The sequence below is a fragment of the Oncorhynchus kisutch genome, linkage group LG16, assembly GCF_002021735.2.
Source record: "Oncorhynchus kisutch isolate 150728-3 linkage group LG16, Okis_V2, whole genome shotgun sequence".
In the NCBI taxonomy this organism is placed as follows: domain Eukaryota; kingdom Metazoa; phylum Chordata; class Actinopteri; order Salmoniformes; family Salmonidae; genus Oncorhynchus; species Oncorhynchus kisutch.
The window spans coordinates 25,828,063-25,842,482 of record NC_034189.2 but is presented as its reverse complement, the minus strand read 5'-3'; the positions used below and the strand labels follow the sequence as shown (position 1 = coordinate 25,842,482).

Below are 14,420 nucleotides of genomic sequence, written 5' to 3'. Positions count from 1 at the left end.
AAATAGTAAAAAATAAAGATAAACCCTTGAATGAGTAGGTGTTCTAAAACCTTTGGCCAGGAGTGTACATACTTTTCTGCTTGTGAGTTAATTATGTGATATATCAGCAGTGTTTTTACTTTTGTAAATATTTCCTGGTACAATGAAAACCTATTTACCTCCAGCACCAGACATACCCTCTTCAGTAGGATTATGTAATCCATTTGTCTTTCGGGTTATATAATTACGATAATATGGTAATTGGTGTTGATATTGTGTTGTCATTTACTCTGATGAATTGTTCATCTTGATTGTATTATACTTCTCTAATGTCTTCAAAAGGCAGAATGAACACTACATGGGATGGCTCATACCTATGATATTACAAGTTGAGAATAAAAATAGATAGAATTGATCATTTAAGTTTTCAAAATGTCTCTGCATGAAGAAGTTAAGTTATATACATACTTATAAATACACGCACCCAACTTGTATTTTTACTGTAGTTGTTTCTAGGAAAACACTAAGCAGATGAAATGCACATTGGCGTGATACTATTGAGAGAAGCATAGTATAGAAATATATTTTTCTCACAAATAACTATATTGTTAAAATGTCGATGCTGTGGTTTCTGTGGGTTGGTCTACTAAGCCTCTGCTATGCTAACAACCATCAAGGGATTTTTCCATTCAGTGCAATGGTTTATATAGTCAACCATTTCAGACAAATGGATTTTTATTCATTGTATGGAATTCATTATTTTGTCATCACATGACTTGATTGCTATCACTATTAATTATTGACTCTGAACAAAACCAAAGGCAACCCAAACGTGCTTCTGAACCAGAAATAAGTAACCTTATTAAATATTGTACATGTCTTTTCTACTTCTCTCCTCTAAATCACCCATTCCCTCCATTTTCCCCTCTCCATCCCTCCATCCTCCAGCCATCAAGGGCTTCTCGCCCCAGCACAAAATCACCAGCTTTGCGGAGGCCAAGGGCCTGGACCGCATCAACGAGCGGATGCCCCCGAGGCGGGACGGCCTCCCCTCAGACGCCAGCCTCAACTCCCTCAACAAGGCTCTGTCCTCGGAGACCAATGGCACAGACGCCAAGGACAGCAGCAACATCCAGTGAAGGGGCACGCTCCACCACGGCTGGTGGTGGCAGTCTGTGGCGACCAGGGTGGGTCGAACTACGGAAAGTTATCGCTCGTTCACTTTTTCAGGCCCTTGGCCTCCTCGAAGCTGGTGATGACGTGCTTGATTCTGAGACGAGAGAGAGAGAGAGAGAGAGAGAGAGAGAGCGAGAGAGAGAGCGAGAGAGAGAGCGAGCGAGAGAGCGAGAGAGAGAGCGAGAGAGAGAGAGAGAGAGAGAATTTATGAAAGCCCCTAGCTCATTTTACTGCAGGGCTCTCCAACCCTGTTCCTGAAAAGCTACCCTCCTGTAGATTTTCGCTCCAACCCCAGTTGTAACTACTATAACCTGATTCAGCTTATCAACCAGCTAATTATTAGAATCAGGTACGCTTGATTAGGGTTGCAGTGAAAACCTACAGGACGGTTGCTCTCCAGGAACAGGGTTGGAGAGCCCGGTTTTACTGGATATGGACATTTTGTGTAACTTCTTACTAACTATTGTACGTTTACAATATACAGCACTAAAAAGGGCAAAACATTTAAAAAACATGTTTTTAACATATAAGGGTGTACAAATTAAGTAAGGACTATTTATTAATAACTTTTTTTGCTACTCTTATAAAATAGCTCTGAAATAAATTAGGCAGTCTTAAAAAGAATGTTGCAACATTGTTTAAATGCCCCAAAAATTTAAAGTTTTATGGTTTTGTACAGATTATGCTTACCTCAGGTTCATTTGGTGTGTGCTTTTGACCCAGATTTCTGGAAAATGGCAAATTATTACCTTGGTGATGAATACCTATTTTTTGGGAGTTTCATAACTGGAATTTACATTTATATATTATTTGCAAATATGTTTTTGTTGTTTTTTGGGATTCTACATTTTATTGTGGCTTGCTGGAATTCTGTGAGTGTTCATTTTTCTCTTTTTAAAAGTATTGTGAACAAAGTAAACATAAAGAACCTATATTGTGTCAACAAAAAAAAACAATCAACTGAAAGTGTCTGCCTATGCATGTTTTATAAAATGAAACAAAGGATTGGATAAATGAATTGAATGCCTTGGCTACGGAGGCCTGTTTTTAAATGTAGTGCGCTTAGTGAATATATACTGGAAACGTATATCGGCATTCATTAAATTAACACCATGATAATGCTTTATATGCCTTCAACTTCTTTTATAATTGAAACATTTAACTATCTGAGATGGAAAAGGAATCTATTTTTAACATGCACTTGTAAGTGCACACAGTCAGATTTAGCATGTTTGACCATTCTTGTGAGGTTTGTGGTTACATGTGGAACTCAAAATGCATGATAACTGTTAGTGCCATATAACGGGTTAGAAATGTTTGTTCTGTTTTGTAAAGGTGCCACAGAAAGTGTAATTTAATTACTATTATTAATAATGTTATTATTATTATTTGGAACTCTGCTTTGTATTTCAGTTACAGGTTTGTTACTGCTTAATACATTCAGATAAAACAAAAAAAAGTTATTTTTTCAACTGCTTAAGTGCCCAAGTAATTCACTACATGACATAAAGCCTTGCTTTTGTAATTTAACTTCAAACCAGTTGGCAGATGAAGCATGCACTCAACTATGAAAAAGTATTTTATATTACTGTTTAATAAAAAATGTGCATGTATTTCAACTTAAATGAAACTGTTTATTTGTGTGTGGTATATTCCTATTCTCAGATTTCAAGTCAATGTAAACATAAAAAATAAAAAATGTATTACATCCTAAATATATACACTTTTGGAAATGTTTTAATGATGATTTACATGGTGTACGCCAAAACATTCATAATGAGCTCTTCATAAATTATTATATATAGCATACTATTTATTTCAGAAATTGGATTTCATAGCTGCCTCCCAAAAAGCATGTATCTCTCTAGTCACTGGAACTTAAGAGACTTGGCTTAAAGGAGAATTCTGCTTTTTACAACCAAATCTCAATTTTTGATGTAAATGGGACTTTGATGTAGCTGTTCCATTATTAGTAGCCATATTATAAGTTCAATATTTGCAAAACAACCAGTTTTCATAACTTCATAACTCTGAATATTCTTATAATTCTTGTCCAAAAGGAAAAGGCATGCTGTAACAATAGGTTAGCACCTACAATTTGCAACATATACAGGGTTTCCGGATACTCCCGTAAAGCCAAGCTCATTGGCTATCGAGCTAACTTGACCCCGATTGGTGCTTATTTGACAAAGATACAGTCGATCAAATGAAGACCAGCCGCGTCATCGGTGTGCCATGAAGGCGTTGCTCTCTTACCAATTTTGTGTGCGCCATTTCTTCAGCAAGTTCACATGGTGAAGCTGGAGGGGTTTTCTCCGCCCTGTTTGGCGGACCTTGTAATTGACGTCGCCTACCCACTCAAGGATGTCGTAGCCAGGGCCATGCCACGTAGCCAGGAATTTACTCTCCGTTGTAGGGATCAGCACCAAGACCTTCTCGCCTGGGTGGAACTCTCGTGGTTAGGCCCCCCGGTTGTAGACACGCTCCTGGGCGCGTTGCGCCTGGGCCATGTGCTCTGTCACCATTGGCCAAATCGCCGTCATCCTCTCCCTCATCCATATGTTCTACTATGCTGCGAAGGGGGGTCAGCTGCTCTTCCCAGACCTCCTTACCTCGGTCCAGCAGTCCGTGGGACCGATGGCCATACAGGGGCTCAAAGGGGGAGAACCCAGTGGATGCTTGGGGTACCTTGCGCACTGAGAACATTGGGTGGGGCATCAGCTGGTACCAGTTCCTCCCATCTCCCTTGATGACTTCTTCAGCATCTGCTTTAGGGTCTTATTGAAGCATTCAACTAATCCCCGTCCATTTGTGGATGGTACACATTGGTCCTGTTTTATTCGTAATTGATTGCAGAAATGTTTCATCACACGAGTAATGAATGCGGTGCCCTGGTCCGTCAGGATTTCCCGCGGAATACCAATGGACCCACCAGATCCATTACCACCCGCTCAAATGGCACTCCTATAATGGGCAAGGGAACCAAAGGGTTTCTATAATGTACCCTCAGAGCTGTGATCTGGCACTCCGGGCAACTACGGCAGTAGTCCTCCACGGCACACTTGACTCCAGGCCAGTGGAAGCGGTTCCCGATCCACTCCCTGGTTTTCTCCATCCCCAGGTGTGCCCCAAGCAGGTGGGTGTGGGCAAGCTGCAACACAGTCCTAACACACTGCCTGGGTATGAGTAACAAGTATTTTGTCTCCCCATTGTGCTTTACTGCCTGAATCAATAAATTACGCTCGATGGCGAAGTGGGGGTAGCGCCACTCACTTACCCCAGTTAACAGTCAGCCATCCACCAAAATCGCCTGGCCCCTAGCATTCTGGAGATTGGGGTCTTCTAACTGGGCCATCCCGAACGGACCCGTGAGGATTCCCATGTCGGGAGGTCCGTCTGGGGCCTCCACCTCCATAAAGGGGAGCCTGAGGTCTTCCTCGCACGGTGGCTCGCTGGGGGATGTGGAGAGCATGGCCTCCTCCCGGGAGCTGTCCCGGCTCACCACACTCATAGCGGCACTCTTCGGTCTCTTCCGGGTCCTCTCCCGCGGTGTGCCACAGTGCTCCTTTTATGTGGCCTCCACGGCTGGTTGGCACTTTCCCCTAATTACCTCCACTTGGAGCTATCCGTGTCGGGGTGCCCAGCTCGTGTACTCCCAGCAGAGGGAGCCAATGTCGCATCACGTACCTCCCCTCTATTACCACCCCCCGGGTTAGACCTCCTGGGATACCATAGTACCAACATTTGTTGTTTCTCGAAAATCTGCGATGGTGACATAAGGCGCTGCATGATTTACAAATGTCCAGTTAAAACTTGTTAGGGCTAGAGGTTCCGCCAGCGGAGAGAAGAGTCACAGAAAGCAGAAATAGAGATAAAATTAATCACTAACCTTTGAGGATCTTCATCAGATGACACTCATAGGACTTTATGTTACACAATAGATGTATGTTTTGTTCGATAAAGTTCATATTTATATCCAAAAATCTCCGTGTACATTGGCGCTTTATGGTCAGTAATGTTGTGCCTCGAAAACATCCGGCGAATTTTCAGAGAGCCACATCAATTTACAGAAATACTCATAATAAACTTTGATAAAAGATACCAAGTACTATGCACAAAATTATTGATATACTTCTCCTTAATGCAACCGCTGTGTCAGATTTCAAAAAAGCTTTACGGAAAAAGCAAACCATGCAATAATCTGAGTACGGAGCTCAGACACAAAAACAAGCCATGCAGATACCCGCCATGTTGTGGAGTCAGTAAAAGTCATAAATGGCGTTATAAACATTCACTTACCTTTGATGATCTTCATCAGAATGCACTCCCAGGAATCCCAGTTCAACAGTAAATGTTTGTTTTGTTCGATAAAGTCCATCATTTATGTCCAAATACCTCCTTTTGTTAGTGCATTTAGTAAACAAATCCTAACTCACGAGGCGCGGGCAAGTCCAGGCGAAAGTTCAGATGAAAAGTTCAAAAAGTTATATTACAGTTCATAGAAACATGTCAAACGATGTATAGAATCAATCTTTAGGATGTTTTTAACATAAATCTTCAATAATGTTCCAACCAGAGAATTCCTTTGTCTTTAGAATTGCAATGGAACGCAGCTACCTCTCACGTGAGCGAGCGTGATCAGCTCATGGCACTCTGGCAGACTCCTTACTCAATCAGCTCTCATTCGCCCCCACTTCACAGTAGAAGCCTCAAACAAGGTTCTAAAGACTGTTGACATCTAGTGGAAGCCTTAGAACAATATGACCCCATAGACACTGTATATTCGATAAGCAATGAGTTGAAAAACTACAAACCTCAGATTTCCTACTTCCTGGTTGGATTTTTCTCAGGTTTTTGTCTGCCCTATGAGTTCTGTTATATCATTCAAACAGTTTTAGAAACTTCATAGTGTTTTTTATCCAATACTACTAATAATATGCATATATTAGCATCTGGGCCTGAGTAGCAGGAAGTTTACTCTGGGCATGCTTTTCATTAGAACGTGAAAATGCTGCCCCCTATCCCAAACAGGCTAACGGGATGCCTATCCCTAAGAATCAATTAGTATATTTGAGTTTAACCATAATATTTGTTGTAATATTTGTTGTGTCTTTTCTGATGGATTAAACTGAAATTGCAACCAACTTTCTATGACTTGTTTTAAAAATAGCGATATTTTGGAGATTATTTCATTTTCAAATAATCGAAAGTGAGAGGTTGTAATCTGAATAAAGGGAAAAAGGCCATTCTTGAACATAGGGTGAGACATTCATACTAATCTGCTAGAGAACCAGTTTGGATTTAAGTATAACTTTTGTATGACTGAATCCTTTATTGAGAGGTCTAATGCTTTAATATTTAATCATTTCTGAGCTCCGAATTCATATTGATTACAGTGCATTCGGAAAGTATTCAGACCCCTTGACTTTTTCCACAATTTGTTACCTTACAGCCAATACCACCATTAAACTACTACCATTACCCATACTACCTCTACCATTACCATTTTGAATAATAATCACTGCAATAATAATAACAATAATAATAATAATAGCAAGCGTTACTGCTTATTGGTAAAGATTTAGTTACTCAGTGTCAGTGTTTTGACTTCTATACTGATACCAGGTTTAATATCACAATACTCAATACCATCCAAATAATTGATACCGAAACGATACCAGAACGATACCACAGAAAAAAAGAAAGCATACAGTGACAGTATTCAGACCCGTTAACCTTATTCTAAAAAAAGTATTTGTATTTTTATCTCAGCAATCTACACACAATACCCCATAATGACAAAGCATTACAGGTTTTTAGAAGTTTTAGCAAATTTATAAAAAATGTAAAACAGGAATACCTTATTTACATAAATATTCAGACCCTTTGCTATGAAACTCAAAATTGAGCTCAGGTGCATCCTTTGTCCATTGATCATCCCTGAGGTGTTTATTGATTGGAGTCCACTTGTGGTAAAATCAATTGATTGGACATGATTTGGAAAGGCACACACCTGTCTATATAAGGTCCCACAGTTGACAGTGCATGTCAGAAAAATAACCAAGTGAAGGAATTGTCCGTAGAGCTCCAAGACAGGAATGTGTCGAGACACAGATCTGGGGAAGGGTAGCAAAACATTTCTGCAGCATTGAAGGTCTCCAAGAACACAGTGGCCTCCATCATTCTTAAAAGGAAGAAGAATGAAACCCCCAAGACCCTTCCTAGAGCTGGCCGCCCGGCCAAACTGAACAATCGGGGGAGAAGGGCCTTGGTCAGGGAGTTGATCAAATCAAAGTTTATTTGTCACATGCTCCGAATACAACAGGTGTAGACCTTACAGTGAAATACTTACTTACAGGCTCTAATCAATAGTGCATTAGGTGACCAATAGTTAAGTAAAGAAATAAAAACAACAGTAAAAAGACAGTGGAAAATAACAGTAGCGAGTCTATATACAGTAGCGAAGCCATAAAATTAGCGAGGCTACATACAGACACCAGTTAGTCGGGCTGATTGAGGTAGTATGTACATGTAGATACGGTTAAAGTGACTAAGCATATATGATGAACAGAGAGTATCAGTAGCGTAAAAGTGCGGTTGGTGGGTGGTGGGTGGCGAGACACAATGCAGATAGCCAATTGAGGTAGTATGTACATTAATGTATAGTTAAAGTGACTATGCATATATGATAAACAGAGAGTAGCAGCAGCGTAAAAGAGGGGTTGTGGGGGAGGCACACAGTGCAAATAGTCCGGGTAGCCATTTGATTACCGGTTCAGGAGTCTTATGGCTTGGGGGTAAAAACTTTTTGTCCTAGACTTGGCACTCTGGTACCGCTTGCCATGCGGTAGCAGAGAGAACAGTCTGCAACGTGGCTGGCTCTGGTCTTTGACAATTTGGGGCTGGGGTCTTTGACACCACCTGGTGTAGAGGTCCTGGATGGCAGGCAGCTTAGCCCCAGTGATGTACTGGGCCGTATGCACTACCCTCTGTAGTGACTTGCGGTCGGAGGCCGAGCAATTGCCATACCAGGCAGTGATGCAACCAGCTCTCGATGTTGCAGCTGTAGAACCTTTTGAGGATCTCAGGACCCATGCCAAATCTTTTTAGTTTCCTGAGGGGGAATAGGCTTTGTCGTGCCCTCTTCACGACTGTCTTGGTGTGTTTGGACCATTCTTGTTTGTTGATGATGTTGACACCAAGGAACTTGAAGCTCTCAACCTGCTCCTATACAGCCCCGTCGATGAGAATGGGGGCGTGCTCGGGCCTTGTTTTCCTGTAGTCCACAATCATCTCCTTTGTCTTGGTTACGTTGAGGGATAGGTTGTTATTCTGGCACCATCCAGCCAGGTCTCTGACCTCCTCCCTATAGGCTGTCTCATCGTTGTCGGTGATCAGGCCTACCACTGTTGTGTCGTCTGCAAACTTAATGATGGTGTTGGTGTCATGCCTGGCCATGCAGTCGTGGGTGAACAGGGAGTACAGAAGGGGACTGAGCACGCACCCCCGGGGGGCTCCAGGTTTGCGGATTAGCATGACAGATGTGTTGCTACCTACACTCACCACCTGGGGGCGGTGCGTCAGGAAGTCCAGGATCCAGTTGTAGAAGGAGGTGTTTAGTCCCAGGATCCTTATCTTAGTGATGAGCGTTGAGGGTACTATGGTGTTGAATGCTGAGCTGTAGTCAATGAATAGCATTCTCACATAGGTGTTCCTTTTGTCCAGGTGGGAAAGGGCAGTGTGGAGTGCAATAGAGATTGCATCATTTATGGATCTGTTTGGGCGGTATGCAAATTGGAGTGGGTCTAGGGTTTCTGGGATAATGGTGTTGTTGTGAGCCATTACCTGCCTTTCAAAAGCACTTCATGGCTACAGGTCTGTAGTCATTTAGGGAGGTTGCCTTCGTGTTCTTGGGCACAGGGACTATGGTGGTCTGCTTGAAAGATGTTGGTATTACAGACTCAATCAGGGACATGTTGAAAATGTCAGTGAAGACACCTGCCACGTCCTGGTAATCCATCTGGTCCCGCGGCCTTGTGAATGTTGACCTGTTTAAAGGTCTTACTCACGCCGGCTTTTGAAAACTTGATCACATAGTCGTCCGGAACAGCTGATGCTCTCATGCATGCCTCAATGTTGTTTGCCTCAAAACTAGCATAGAAGTGATTTAGCTCATCTGGTAGGCTCGTGTCACTGGACAGCTCACGGCTGTGCTTCCCTTTGTAGTCTGTAATACTTTGCAAGCCCTGCCACATAAGACGAGTGTCGTAGCCAGTGTAGTATGATTCAATCTTAGCCCTGTATTGACGCTTTGCCTGTTTGATGGTTTGTCGCAGGGTATAGCGGGATTTCTTATAAGCTTCCGGGTTAGAGTCCCGCAGCTTGAAAGTGGCAGCTCTATCCTGTAGCTCAGTGCGAACGTTGCCTGTAATTCATGGCTTCTGGTTGGGGTATGTACGTACAGTCACTTTGGGGATGACGTCCTCAATGCACTTATTGATAAAGCCAGTGACTGATGCCGTCGGAAGAATCCCAGAACATGTTCCAGTCTGTGATAGCAAAACAGTCCTGTAGTTAAGCATCTGCTTCATCTGACCACTTTTTGGCCACTCTGACAGTGCTCCAGAGTTCCTCTGTGGAGATGGGAGAACCTTCCAGTCTAGAAGGACAACCATCTCTGCAGCACTCCACCAATCAGGCCTTAATGGTAGAGTGGCCAGACGGAAACCACTCCTGAGTAAAAGGCATATGACAGCCCTAGGTTTGCCAAAAGGCACCTAAAGGACTCTCAGACCATGAGAAACAAGATTCTCTGATCGGATGAAACCAAGATTGAATTCTTTGGCCTGAATGCCCAGTGTCACATCTGGAGGAAACCTGGCTCCATCCCTACGGTGAAGCATGGTGGTGGCAGCATCATGTTGTGGGGAGGTTTTTCAGCGGCAGGGACTAGGAGACTTGTGAGGATCAATGGAAAGATAATCTGAGCAAAGTACAGAGATCCTTGATGAAAACCTGGTCCAGAGCGCTCAGGACCTTAGAATGGGGCAAAACTTCACCTTCCAACAGAACAACGAGCCTAAGGACATTGCCAAGACAACGCAGGAGAGGCTTCGGGACAAGTCTCTGAATGTTCTTGAGTGGCCCAGCCAAACCCCGGACTTGAACCTAATCTAACATCTCTGAAAATACCTGAAAATAGCTGTGCAGTGACGCTCCCCATCCAACCTGACAGAGCTTGAGAGGATCTGCAGAGAAGAATGGGAGAAACTCCCCAAATACAGGTGTGGCAAGCTTGTAGCGCCATTCCCAAGAAGACCCGAAGCTGTAATCGCTGCCAAAGGTGCTTCAACAAAGTACTGAGTAAAGGGTCTGAATACATATGTGAATGTGATATTTCCGTTTTTATTTTTAATACATTTGCAAAAATGTCTAAAAACCTGTTTTAACTTAGTCATTATATGATATTGGGTGTAGGTTGATAAGGGAAAACATTTTTTTATCCATTTTAAAATAAGGCTGTAGCATGTCAAAATGTGGAGAATGTCAAGGGTTCTGAATACTTTCCTTTAAGATGAGTAATGCCTGTGATGCTTTAGATATTTCCTTAACAAACACATTCCCACCCTGATTCTGACCTTCGATCAATAGCTGTATTCCCACAGAGCAGAGTGAAAAATATTTATTGGACCATAATAATAGTAACAACAATGGTAATGGTCATTGATAGTGATTCGTCAAGATGAAACCCCAGCTAATTCAATCAATTACAAAGTGTGTTACCCAATGTTAGCTTTTTCAAGCTACACTCTGCAAGATGTACATATTATCAAAAAGCAGGCCAGTGCCACCAACATTTAAGACTGGTTTGGTGGGGCTCTGACAGTGTCACGAGCGTGAGGTAGAGCTGCAGCTGGAGTCCCTCCCAGTGGCCCTTGTCAGACTTGTTCAGTTGTACATGAGAAACAATGCACAATTGAAGGAAGCAGGTTCTAACATCCTGTTTAGGGAAGGCCAGAGCCTTGACTTTGGAATGGAGCAAAGTAATAAACCTCACAGGTAAAGCTCAAAGTTAATCTGATCGCACTTTGTCGGCTATGCACCTTTAAAAGGCTATGTTCCTGCCTTCGCGGAGACCATATTCACGGTTAACACAGCATATGTCGGTGAATAGCTGCAAAGCACAATTGGATTTAATCCTGGCCCTACACTTTTTAAGTGAGGATTCACTGATATATCATTTGTTTACATTTTTTAAAATTGTGTGTGCACATTTTTTACATGATTTGCATGAAGGTGCAAGTAACGACTATTGCATCAAATCCTCTAGCAAGCACATATCTGGATTTAGAATGCTAATTCAGTAGATCTATCCAGAAGTTCTTTAGATCTGTTTTTCATTCTTCATACGGGGGAAGTGAATGTCTGCAACCTCAATACTATAACAGCAACATTCTCAAGCAACCAGTGTAAGGTCATCTGGGTGCGTGACACTCGTATGAAAACAAAGAAGAATGGAAGACGTCATCAATAGCATTCTGGCTGCTTCACACTCTTCCGCTTCATTCATTTTCTTCCACAATGAGCTGTCTTCACCAATCCCATAGAAAAAAAGCAGTAATGAGGGTTTTTGAATATCGTTGAAGTCGGAAGTTTACATACAAATCAAATCAAAGTTTATTTGTCACGTGCGCCGAATACAACAGGTGTAGACCTTACAGTGAAATGCTTACTTACAGGCTCTAACCAATAGTGCAAAAAAAGGTGTTAGGTGATCTAGAATTTTTTTCCCCTCTGGTTGCACATTTAACATGTTGATAGAAAGTTGGTCGAACTCATTTTAGTTTCCCTGCAATAAAGTCTCCGGCCACTCGGAGCGCCGCCTCTTGGTGAGTGGTTTCCTGTTTGCTTATTTCCTTATACAGCTGACTGAGGGCGGTCTTAGTACCATCATCTGTCTGTGGTGGTAAATAAACAGCCACGAAAAGTATAGCTGAAAACTCTTTAGTCAAGTAGTGTGGCCTGCAATTTATCACAATATAAAGCGAATCAGGCAAATCCCCCCCCCCCCCCCCCCCCCACCCCCCGTCATACATTCTTTGCTAGCATTGCCTTTAAATTGTTTAACTTGGGTCAAACGTTTCGGGTAGCCTTCCACAAGCTTCACACAATAAGTTGGGTGAAGTTTGGCCCATTCCTCCTGACAGAACTGGTGTAACTGAGTCAGGTTTGTAGGCCTCCTTGCTCACAAACACTTTATCAGTTCTGCCCACAAATGTTCTATAGGACTGAGGTCAGAGTTTTGTGATGGCCAATCCAATACCTTGACTTTGTTGTCCTTAAGCCATTTTGCCACAACTTTTGGAAGACCCATTTGCAACCAAGCTTTAACTTCCTGACTGATGTCTTGAGATGTTGCGTCAATATATCCACATAATTTTCCGCCCTCATGATGCCATCTTTTTTTGTGAAGTGCACCAGTCCCTTCTGCAGCAAAGCACCCCCACAACATGATGCTGCCACCCCCATGCTTCACGGTTGGAATGGTGTTCTTCGGCTTGCAAGCCATTGTGGCCAAATAGTCTGTTTCATCAGACCAGAGGACATTTCTCCAAAAAGCACGATATTTGTCCCCATGTGCAGTTGCAAACTGTAATCTGGCTTTTTTTATGGCGGTTTTGGAGCAGTGGTTTCTTCCTTGCTGAGTGGCCTTTCAGGTTATGTCGATATAGGACTCGTTTTACTGTGGATATATATACTTTTGTACCTGTTTCCTCCAGCATATTCACAACGTCCTTCTGTTGTTCTGGGATTGTTTTGCACTTTTCGCACCAATGTTCATCTCTAGGAGACAGAACGCGTCTCCTTCCAGAGCGGTATGACGGCTGCGTGGTCCCATGGTGTTTTTACTTGGTACTATTGTTTGTACAGATGAACGTGGTACGTTCAGGCGTTTGGAAATTGCTCCCAAGGATGAACCAGACTTGTGGAGGTCTACAACTCTTTTCTGAGGTCTTGGCTGATTTCTTTTGATTTTCCCATGACGTCAAGCAAAGAGACACTGAGTTTGAAGTTAGGCCTTGAAATACATCCACAGGTACACCTCCAATTGCCTCAAATGATGTCAATTAGCCTATCAGAAATGTCTAAAGCCATGCCATCATTTTCTGGAATTTTGCAAGCTGTTTAAAGGCACAGTCAACTTAGTGTATGTAAACTTCTGACCCACTGGAATTGTGATACAGTGAATTATAAGTGATATAATCTGTTTATAAACAATTCTTGGAAAAATTACTTGTGTCATGCACAAAGTAGATGTCCTAACCGACTTGCCAAAACTATAGTTTGTTAACAAGACATTTGTAGAGGGGTTGAAAAACTAGTTTTAATGACTCCGACCTAAGTGTATGCAAACTTCCGACTTCAACTGTATATGAAAAATCGCTTTTCAAGAATGAGATCCCTTCAGAAAGATGTGCGCTGCTTCTGCTCATACTTTATATATTTTTTAAATAATTAATTGAAATTATGAATAATCAAATTGATGGCTTTGAGTTGCTATAGGCAGTGATTTATACACCCTTTTTTTTGCATTTAAACACTTCACACAAAAAAATGGACACTCAGTCCATTATATTTATTTATCAGACAGTATTGACTTTATTTTCATTGCAATTATATTTTGTTATATGATTACATACTACATCTAACAATTGGGTTTACAGTGTATTTTTTTAAACAAGGGCGTAAAAAATGTTTTTGCCCTCATTATAAGCTGCCACATTCTCATATACAACGACTTAGGGAAGACTTACAGAGAACTGTAAATTAAAGTGTTGTCAATATACCATGGCATGGTAGGAGATCAATGCTATATTGGTTTTATTATATTGGTTTTATTGAGCACGGTTCACATAAGAAGTGTAACAATTATTTGTCACCTTGAATGAGTTCCTTTGAAAATGTGGGTGTCTCAAGGGTATGCTGAAGAGCTGAACATGCAGTTCAGTTTGAGGCAAAATTATTTTCCTGAAAGGCCATTCTGAACTGATAGGCCTTACAGGTGTAGGAAATTGGTGGAAAATGTGGAAATTACAACCTTTAGAAGCCTTCTAAAACTCAAATATACTACCCGTTTGCATTTCCTGCTTTGCAGGAAAATTCTCAGCAACAAAAGAGTGATCAAATTAAGATCCTACATCTGTACATGTTGTTTTGGGTCATACACAGCCCAGCCTAGTCTGAGACACTTACTAGATTCCTTC

At 41.9% G+C, this 14,420-nt stretch overlaps 1 protein-coding gene across 6 annotated transcripts in view; it reads left to right on the top strand.

The window, feature by feature from the left end:
• LOC109906539 (serine/threonine-protein phosphatase 2B catalytic subunit alpha isoform) overlaps positions 1-2,874 on the top strand; it is a 104,287-nt gene extending 101,413 nt beyond the window's left edge. For all 6 annotated transcript variants that reach the window (XM_020504278.2, XM_031792123.1, XM_031792121.1 and 3 more), the window contains one exon: positions 928-2,874. In XM_020504278.2, coding sequence (XP_020359867.1) covers positions 928-1,118 — 191 coding nt within the window. In that variant the 3' untranslated portion in view covers positions 1,119-2,874. The remainder of the gene's footprint in view (positions 1-927) is intronic.
• The last annotated feature ends 11,546 nt before the right edge of the window (positions 2,875-14,420 follow it).